This window comes from Varroa jacobsoni, unplaced genomic scaffold (assembly GCF_002532875.2).
Source record: "Varroa jacobsoni isolate VJ856 unplaced genomic scaffold, vjacob_1.0 scaffold_1134, whole genome shotgun sequence".
Classification (NCBI taxonomy): Eukaryota; Metazoa; Arthropoda; class Arachnida; order Mesostigmata; family Varroidae; genus Varroa; species Varroa jacobsoni.
In genome coordinates, this window is record NW_019214036.1 from 244933 (window position 1) to 255778 (window position 10846).

A 10846-nucleotide genomic window follows, 5' to 3' on the forward strand; every position below is an offset into this window, starting at 1 on the left:
AAGTTGAACTTTACCACCGCGCAGAGTATAAAACAGATCGTGTTATCAGCACGTGGTTTCGAAGAAAGTGTATTATTAGTAAGGCAAGTTAGCTCTGTAAGTAGTAAACTTAAAGGCCACTCTAATGGCAAGGTAAATGGTAAACGATTTGTTAATCAAAAACCGATAGAATATACTAACATAGAATACTTTGTCCGCTTAAAAAATTAAGCCAATGGTTGACACCCTTCAACGTCGTACTGTTAGAGCATTTAAAATCGATTATTTCCTGATACGAGAATAGTAAAAGCTCACAGCGAGTATCGTTCCCTTAAATAGTGGTGCCAGTTAACGATAAGTAGGTTCTCGACACCAGTCTTTCGTTGATCATGAAGCTGTCGCCGATGCTGGATCGGCCGTTTCAGGCGAGTGTAGTAAGCTACCTTTTTCCAGCTAATTGGACACACAATTCAGCAGGCCCTCTTATTTTAGGAAAGTTTCAGTAGGCTCATTAGGTGCCATAAATGCAGATTATACGGCCAAGGATTGAAACATTTATATCAGAACAACCTTTGTCTGCGACAAGGTAACGACGATATTAAGTGGGTGATGCATTCATCGACGATAGAATCACTACAAAGTTACACGCTATCATCTTATGAACAGAACTGAATGAGCAGAATGAAGAAAGAAGTCAAAAAGCCTTATGAATTCTAAAAATCGTACGCTAGCGCGGTCCCATTAAAAAACTATATACATGTCCTACTTTTAAAGTGATCCGTACATTTAGGCGAATTGTTTTAAAAGCGCTCCACAACAGCTCATATATTTATCGTCAAAGAAAAACGGCGCTTCAGTCTCTCAATATCACGTCTTTAAAGAACAAAACATCTATTTCTTTCGTCGCCATACCCTCATCGATTTCACTTGTTCCCTTTTATATTTACAATACAGAACAAACCATTTTGTCATCCAGTTCTATAACAAGACAACCGCGTTATTCGAATTCAACACAGCCTTCAGTCACTGAGTTTATTTTGCGAGTCCGAAGTGCGTTTCTTCAAATGATCTGATTATAGACGCTGTATAGACATTACATGAAAGGAACAGGTACTAATATCGATCCTCATTTAGGTGTTCGCGATGTAGTGAAATTAGAGTTAGTGCTAGTGACCGAAGAAGAAATATGTGATGATTGTCCCAGGATCCCTCTTACTATTAAGCGTCAATCATCAATATCTAATACAAAACATTATGCTGTTTATGAGTAAATAAATAAAGTTCTTCAAAAAACAAGCTTACTTTAACCAAAAAATGTTCCTAATAGAAACCATCTCCCTTAAATCAATACTTTAGCGCCAAACTGCATGCAAAAAGGCTCAAGTGGTGCTTTCTTCCTTACAGAGCTGTCTACTAAGATTAAAGTAAACGCTGATAAGACAAATACTTTGATGAAAAGCAATAAGCATTGAAAGAAAAAAAGTAAATGAAAATTATTTATGTGACTAGTTATTAGCGGCCTCGTTTGTTCTGCTTGGCTCCAAATGAGAAGAATTTGGCTGCACTTTTAAAACAAGAAAGAGTCGATATGAGTAAAAGATCATCTGTAAGACACTTCCATCTATGTACTCGTAACGCGATGTGTTTTCCCATCGCCTCTTTATTAAAACAACGGTTGATTTTATCCTTTTTTCGATTCGCGGAGGACCTATGCTAGTTCTTGCACACATCCTCCGACGAGTAAAGGCCAACATCATCACTGTTCTTGACCACGCTCGCCTTTGTAACTGCTGTACGTCCTGTTACCATCGATTCAGCGTGTGTATTTCTCTGTAATTGTGAGTATATGGTAAATTTTTATTCCGTATGAACTTGCTTTACTTACGTGGAGTTTCTAGTGGCTTTGCAATAGGCGTCTGTTCTATTTCCTCAAGTAGATTGATGCCTCTTGGTGATGTTTGCTTATCCCAACTTGATTATAATTTATTGCGATAAAAGCATTTTAGAAGTATGACAGTTATTTCTTTTTCCGGTAAATGTCCGGTATCGAAATGGATACTCCGGAGTTTCATTCCATGAACATCTTATATTTTTTGTATCGTTTTACCGTTGTTTCACTTAACTGCAAATTTGCCGTCATTCGATTACTTCAAGCGATGAGGACGACCTTCCAAGTTCAGTAGTAAACATAACAATAATTCATACTAGGTTTAGTAACTAGTTCCGCAGGTAAGTGGGAGCTGATGGCTTGTAGTGTTTTCGGCACTGAGTTCGATTGTACCGAGGGACGTACAATGTGTGCACTGATTTATTTAGCCGACTGCATTATTGTTGCCGTTTTTTTCCCTACAGGAACAGTGACGAGACCATTACATTGTTTGCCATTGCCTTCCTACTCTTTTCGGTGCTAAGCAGACACTGCATAGAAGTTTCAATAGGCTGTATATACAGTAGCCGTGTTTCATGTTTTACAGATGGCTCCAAACGGGATAGGTACACCTGTGTGTGTGTGTGTGTGTGTGTGTGTGTGTGTGTGTGTTGCTTTATAAGCCCTCCCATTCACGCTTCCCTTATCCATATTGCATATAGAATAAACCGTGGAAGAATTTATAGTAACAAGGCTCTGTCATATCGATGTGTATCACCAAGCTGAAAAAAAATGTTAGTTAATAATAATAATAATGTAAATTACATTAGGAGAGGTGATACACTTGGCCTGTCGTAACTATCGTACCACCTACGAGGAGGATCGAACTTATGACTGAATATGACGCTGCGCATTTCGTCCGACACGAAATCGCGCTCATAGTCCCCAGTAAGTTAGCCAATACTAACTAGTAATCAACAGCACGGTTCTTGAATCGGCATCTAGCAGCTTAAAGTACGAGATTTCCTAGCTACGCGACCGGTTGCTACACTGTTATTCCGTACAAAGTAAGAGAATATAACTTTCGATGACATAAAACACATCATCTGTTGCTACGAACTTCGACACAACATGCTTGCCTTTAGATAGCATCGACCCACAAACGTTCCACATCTACTGTCGCAACGATTCGTCCGTACGGCATATTATCAGTTAACGATACTTCATTGAGCAGCTGTCGAAACGCAATGCGATTGGTAGACAAGAAGCCATATAACACCGCTGGATCGTCCTGAAGATATTCTTTAGATAGTTTATGAGCATTGGATAGTATGTGTTTGTGTATTTTGTAGATGTTACTATAGATAAATTACCAAATAGGTTATGACAAAGCCGTTGATTGCTTGCATCTGAAGTTACGTTCCGAAGGCATGTCTACCAGTTCCTAGCTTAAATAACTTATCTATTTTCCTTTTGTTTACTGCGCTGATCATATGCCACCCACTGCCACCTGAATTTTTTTGGCTTTAGCGCTCATCCTCTAAAGATGGTTTTGCTCGATGTCATTGCAATACAATATCGAGAAATATAGGTAATCTTAGTTAAAAAAAAAAAAAGAAGTATATGACATCTATCCTTTCCAGTCACATATTTTCATAATGGTCCTCAAATGAGCTCAAAAAATAAATGAAACAATTAGTGAACAAAATTGTATTAACAAATAAATAGATTGTTGAAAATTCTATACTAAATTAATGGAAACGGTGGAGCGATATCGCGATTACTCTCAAAGTGGTAGACGGGATCAAATTTAGTATGTGAGGTGCTCTTAAGCTATATACATAACATAGATAAAATTAATAGGTAGTTTGTCATATTTTATAAGAAGCGTGCCGACAACTAGAACAATGATATTACAAAAACCTAGTGTGATAGATACGGGTGAGCTAATCAGAACATCGCTAAGCTTTGTTTTGGACTATCCAAGTATACTCCTAAGTGGCTGAAGTGTCGAGTACATTCGTACGGGTTCGAGATATGCTTCGTCAAGAAAAATAGGGGATCATTATATTACAGAACCTCTATCCGAACCAGCGCTATCAATGTGTTCTAAATGACCGTGTTTTCCGTAATCCAGCAAGCTATCGCTATAATACAAGAGGTTTCCAAGCAGTAATTGTACACAATGTAATATAATATCAACATCTTGCCAAAAAAATCCATTAAAATGCTTTGTATGTCTCACTTCATAATAGAAACCTTTGAACTAATATATATATATATATATATATATATATATATATATATATATGGTGCGCAACTAAATCACCAGAAGAATTTTTACCTCTTTTCTTGAAAAACAACAATCATCTCAACCAATCTGATGTGTGTGCGTATAGTATAATAAACGCGTTTCTTTACATAACACTAAAGAGCTAAAAGGTTTGGCAAAAAACATAAATTCTTTAATGACATTTGTTTTTATTTATAATGCATTTCTACCTCTGTCTCCATGAAACGTTATACGAATTACGGTAGCAATCGCTTCCTCTATAGAGCCTTCTATAGAAAATGTTCGTTATTATTCTGCGAAAGTATTATTGCCTTTTTACCGGTTATCGTAACTCGTACTCGCTAACATCGGCAGGTGCACACAAAAACGGTTGTTTGTAGCTGCTTGATCTTAGCTATGTACGTGTACTTGAATGCATGTACATACAGGGTGTTTAAAGATGTCGAGTGAAATCACAAGACAGGCTATCTAGCAAAAAGTACTTGTAATTTAAATGGTTACAGGACGCACAAGAAATACGTGCAATTCAGTATCTTCTAGCTGACACCTCTGCTCTTACCCTATTGTTTTTAGCAAGTGTCATGTCGACATACCGATTGATATAAACTGCTTGCTAAGCATATATAAACTTCATACAAACATATGCATTGCTATAATTGTATTGAATGTTTAATACCTATTTAGTCAACATATGGAGCACCCTTTTACAGCTCCATATAGGTAAATACAAATTTGTTTCACGATTACATTTTAATACAGGAATTCGCATGCTCGTAAATATTCACTGCGCCACGTTTTTATTACAACCAGCCCAGCTTGAGTACCGTGATCAAGATCTTAATAAAGTAGGCTCATAAGCAACGAAAGGAGGATCATTATTTTTGCAGTAGGTGTCTTAGTTCGAAAGCAAAGTTGCATTATTTGCGAATCCTTGCTACTAGTTAGATTAATTAAATAAATTTCACTAGAGATTTAAAAGATTTTAAATGTTAGAGGCTGAGTGGAAGGTGGCAGTTGGGCCAGTCAAAACTAAAGGACCCAGACTTTGTTAAGCAATTTTACCTGATAATTAATACAAATCAAATTATATCTCGAACTAGCACAAACAAGTTGTATTAAAATGCAATATATAGCTTAAGCTAAAAGAAAATAACAGTTGTCAGCGTATGTTCGATATGCTAACGTCGTCGGGTTGAATGGACACGACAAAGATCCAAAAAGCACGTTTTTTGTACCAACAGGCTGAAACTCCGCTAGGACAAATGCGCAATATGCCTATTGCAAAACAAAAACACAAATATAATGAGAGTAGACGGTGTCATAATACTCATACCTGTCAAATGTAACCACACAGGCATCTGAAATTGATAATTCAAATTATTTGAAAAAAATCATTAATTTTTTGATTGAGAATCGCACACCAGTTCCCACGGTTGTGAGTCTGCCGCCGCCACTTTCACCGCGCAATGGATAAACCAGCAGACGATAAGTTACCATTCAATTTATCCTGTAAACACAGAGCAAATTCTTCGACTGAAGTGCGCGTGGCGACCAATAAGAAAAATAGATGGATATTTTTAAATTGGAAGGATTTAGCGTCATCTACGACATCGTTACAATTTGGGAACTGCGAAATCATAGACCACTCAGATGGCTAACATGCTATTTGACGCTCTGATTGATACGCTACAGTTACAAATTATGCATGTACGTTGGACGAAGTCGAGGGAAAAAGACACTGATATTCTTGAAAACAATTTTTCTTGATGTATAAAAATAAAAAATAAATAGATAAGCCTTATATTACCTATGTTAGCAAGATAGATATGGCAAACCAACGGTCTCCATGGCCTCAGATGGTCAGTTCTTGTTGTTGATGAAATGCGCAATTGTACTAACGTAGGATAAGATCGTTGCATTGTGTTTCTATTGCCCATTTAAGCTAATCCTATTATCAAGCAAAAAGCAATCCGCTGTTGAGGACTTGAATTTAGATATTTAACACTACTGGGCAGTCGTACATTACACCATCACCGAAAACACCTATTACTCATAAACTCTTAGGCATATCGAACATTTAATCCATGTTTCCAAGCCCAAAATAAAATGTTCGACTTTTACACCCATAACTGCGCTGTGCACCGCAGTGTTTCAGTGTATCGAACTTGGCCTCTAAATACGGCTCAACAAGACCCGTCACGTCGTGAGGTAATGGCATCGTAATCGCATTGAAGGAAAAATAAGAGGTATATTAGCTAAAATTGGGCACATCGGTCTTCACACGTTTTCAAGCTGGGTTATGTCAGGCTCCTCGTCATGGCATTTACGTAAAGTTAAGTATTGGCCCTGGTGATATTCGAATAAGTGATGTAGCCAAATAAATTTGCGGTCTACTAAATCCACAGTGTTTTTGTGATAAACTCGTTTTACTTCACGTTTTTATTTTTATCAAGCTGTAGACATCGAAGCTTGCTATTGCTCTGACGCGTACCACAACGTACTCATTCGAAGACACAGGCAGATCCAGTAACATGCTCTGTGTTTCGAAGTATTTTCGGTGCAGTTGCCGAATTATAGTATTTCCCGAACAGAAACAATAGCCTATTTTTGTCTTTTGCATGCTATCCACTCACGCACGGTTTAGCAACGGCTACAATTTGAATTCTATGGATTCTCTCCTTTAGCCGATATTCGCTGTTAAAACTATTGTAATCGAATTCGCTCGAGTAAACGATTTCTAAGTCTGATAGAATACAAATATTATATACACAACGTTGCTTAAAGAAAAATAAAGAGATACAGTGAACCCGAAGATGCACCTGCTAATGTTTTATTATTATTATTATTATAGATTCCTAGCTATTATAAAAGCCTTTAATATACATCAATGATTTATTCAGCATTATCTTATGTTATCCTTTTGTTAGTCTATACCGAACTTCTGCTTAGCTAGGCAGGATTTGTATATACAATTCACTGAAACGCAAGGATCGCTCTCGTTTCCATTGTGTGGTATCAATATTCGATGTGGAAAGGCAGGCAACCCTGTAACCCTTTTTCCTACGCTTAGAAACAAAACACAGGAGTGTATTATGCACTACTTATGGATTAGAGTACATTGTTCTTTTTGTACGATATTCAACTGCGCTTGCATTCAGGAAAAGCGACGATTTGTTTGAATGTCGTCTGCTCGGCTGAGTCTCTTTCCCTCATCGTCGTACCACGTCAGCCGGTACGGAACGAGAGAGCAAGGTGTGAGAAGCCCGCATGGATGAATGAATTATTACGAGTGCGCTCTGTTGTGATCTTCGCGCCGATTGGCCAGACCGCTTACTGTTGACCGCACGTACTTCATTCTTGTTAGCTGGCAAAGCTGGTACCAATTGAGCCGTCTGTTGGTTTGTTTTGGTCCTACAGCTGCTGCCCTTGTTGATGCTGTGGTCACTGTGAGCTGGTTGAGTGTAAGGTGTTCCAGGACGCTGTGGCTGAAAGCAGTGCGAGCAGCTAGCCAGCCAGTCGACCGTGTCTGTGAATGCTAAGAGAACGAGCTGGTAGTAGCAGTCGATCGCGCTGCTCTGCGGCCGCTAGCGGAGCCCCAGCGGGAGTCACAACCACAGCAGAAGGGCCTACTACCGCTGTTGTTGGTGTTGGTGTTTGTCGTACTGCTGCTGCTGCTGCCGCTGCTGCTGCTGCTGCTGCTGCTGCTGCGGTGAGTGTTGTGCAGGCAGGCGGTCTGCAGATCGATCCTGTAGGGTATAGTTGTAGTAAGGACAGCAGCAGAAGTACTAGTGAGTTCGTCGCTTTCGCTGGCGCGAGAGTTTGTTCGTTCGGTCTGTGGCTCCAATGTCGCCGCTCATTCCTTGTTTCGTTGTCGTTCTCTGCCACCGCCGCTGCGGAGTCTCCAATCTGTGAGTGCGGAGTGAGTGTGAGTCAGTAGTTAGCATTCTGCCATAGTTGTCGTTGTCGTTGTTGCACGACACAGTCCCCCCCCGTCTCTGTGTCTGAGTCGTTCTCTGGTCGGCGCTCGTTTCGCTGCGTGCGACAACAGCATCAACAGTAGCAGCAATAGCCACACTGATGGTGGTGAGGTGTTTGGTATCCTAAAGGTGCTCGATCGCTGCGCTCCGTCACTCAGTCAATGAGCGATTGTGCGTAACTGTGCAGTCGACAGCAGTTGCAACAATTTGCTGGCAAAGTCGATAACAACAACCTTAACATCTCGACAGTGCTCATAGCTACGGTCCGTGGACTCGGGAGGTCCCTTTTCGCTCAATGCAGCTCACCCGGTGTACAAAAAGGGCAAGTAAGAAAGGAAACAAAGTTAACATATTGGCACAGTGGTAATCGTACGTGAAGAAGATTGCTGGCTCGGCAGTGCTGCTGCTGCTGCTGCCCGCCACTGACAATCAAGGTAGGAGTGATAATGCTAAACAAAAAAAGCGGATAATCGGGCATGTGTGGGTGTTTGATTGTGTATTGAATGAAGTGTTAGATGTCTGCTAAATTAAATTGCATAATGGGGCGCCAACCGTTAGCGTCGATTCTAGCCATGGCACCATCGATAGTTCAATAAATAGAGAGAGACCTTTCAGTGGACAACGAATTAACAGGAAAATTGTTCGGTTAGCAATAAAAATTGGGTTGTTTGTGGGGGCTGGTTTGCAGAGCGTTGAGTGTCATCCAATAGGATTCGAACCTGAAGCTGTTATGAGGATAGTGCCGTACATTAGGACAATATGAAGCGAATCGCTTCATCTACAAATCGCACAGATGCTGAGAGCCCTTATTGGTGACAATCTATTATACACGTTAATGCAGTGGAGGGAATCAACGAGTGTTTGATTCTAATTGAAAGAAAGATAAGAGTCGACATCATAGGAGGCAATATGAAGCGATGAAACATGATTTTTAGGTGTACTGTGTTCCATCTTCGTCGATCTTCGATTGATTAGTATAATGTAGGTGTATTCTCTACATACATCACCCACGTTTTGTTACAGGCATGATCTGACCTCCGGAGGCTGCGCTCCGGAGACGCGCAAGGCGCCAAACTGGATCCGAACTCCGTAAAGATCAATATGGTTTCCCCAGATGTGGGTAAGTGCACCAAATCTCTAGCCTACTTATATGGTGGACACTGGAATTCAGGTTCTTGTATACGTAAAAAGCGTAAGGTTTCTGGGAGTGGCGTTGGAGGTACTAAGAACGAGAGGCAACAACATGTGATGTACTAATCAGATTTTTACCTTGACTAGTTGCCAGTATCAGATTCTGCACTGGCCTACCCCTTTGTTACGCCTATTATTTGATTTACCTCAGGGTCAGCGAAACTGTGCGCATAAATATCTTTCAAGTAGGCGAATTTTAAAATACAAACATAAGTAAACAGCTGCGTTGCTTCTATAGTGCATCTGTGTTGATTCACAAACGGATAGTAAACTTGAAATTACAAGGTCTTAACGGATGGATGTTCTATCATACGATGGACAATATCATACGGGACAGGTAGCCGTTATCGAATTCCGGTTTTTATTTGTTTATCATACTGTAGGATATTTAACTTTTAGTTTAGCCGAAAACATCAGTGAGTAAATCTTTTAGACGTTGACGTCAATGTAGATGGCAGATGACGATTACTATAATTTGTCGGCGTTATATTGTTATCCTCGCAACGTCAACTTCGGTTGTCTCCAAGGTGTAGCCACCGATGGAGAAACGCAACAATGACTGAATGCTCCAGTGACATTAAGGTCAAGTGCAATGCGTGTTCGTGAAGGCGACGGCAGAGGTGACAGGGATGAGATAAAGCTCAGCTTCTTGTTGTTGCCTTTGTCCTACTGCCTGTTTGCTCTTTGTGCTTTTTCCACCTGCTTACGTTGCCGCTAACAATAGTAATTCCTCTTATTCTCTTAGCTTTGCCACACTTTAGGCTGTTTCCTTATGTCTATCCTCTTATTCCCCGTAGGCGGAAGCCGTGAGCACTCATTTAGAGGTGAGACCGCTTTGCCCATTATGTCACAATATGAGATGCCAAAATTGATGCTTCCACTTTTAGATCCGCTACAACCCTTAAGCGTCGCTCTAGGCTAGCAATCCTTTTCAGCATGAAATGCAGTATTTCCGTTCACATTCGTTGGTTTTGAACCTAGGCCGTCACTTGAGTTTTGAATACATAATACAGATATGTTACCATTACGTAATTACTATGGCTGCTAAATATGCGCGTCGAGCTTAACGTTCGGTACGGCCGTCAAACCTTGCTTTCAATGGGGGCAGGCGATTCCAGCATGTAACGAGGTTTGATACTCCATTACTGTTACTGGAATGTTATATATAATAATTTTGGTCATAAATGTACTGTTATTTGTGTACGGAGCCAATAACCCACTGCTTTTACTTAATTACTAAATCATCAATGCTAATGAGTTCCGTTTGTCTATTGCATTCTTAGTGGATCATGAAGGACAGGTGCAAAAACCTCCCGAGAGACTGTAACAATACTATAGATGATATGTTTGCTGCCCAGTCAATAATTAATCAAATAGAAATGGGCTGTATCTCATCTCGTTTTACCTTTGCTTACATAGTTACTATTATGAATACTATCATTTTCATTAGATCAACATATCTTGGGCCATATATAATAACTGCAATATTAATAAAAAATTGCAATCATGGTTTGATCATGGCTGATTAACACTTGTCGT

At 39.9% G+C, this 10846-nt stretch overlaps 1 protein-coding gene across 2 annotated transcripts in view; it reads left to right on the forward strand.

The window, feature by feature from the left end:
- Positions 1 to 6938: 6938 nt before the first annotated feature.
- The window catches only part of LOC111266975 (retinoic acid receptor RXR-alpha-B), a 30467-nt gene continuing 26559 nt past the window's right edge, over positions 6939 to 10846 (forward strand). The window contains exons 1-3 of one of the 2 annotated variants that reach the window (XM_022844889.2): positions 6939 to 8550; positions 8805 to 8928; positions 9140 to 9236. In XM_022844889.2, the coding sequence (XP_022700624.1) occupies positions 9218 to 9236 (19 nt within the window). In that variant the 5' untranslated portion in view covers positions 6939 to 8550; positions 8805 to 8928; positions 9140 to 9217. The remainder of the gene's footprint in view (positions 8551 to 8804; positions 8929 to 9139; positions 9237 to 10846) is intronic. The other variant, XM_022844888.2, reaches the window with a different exon arrangement.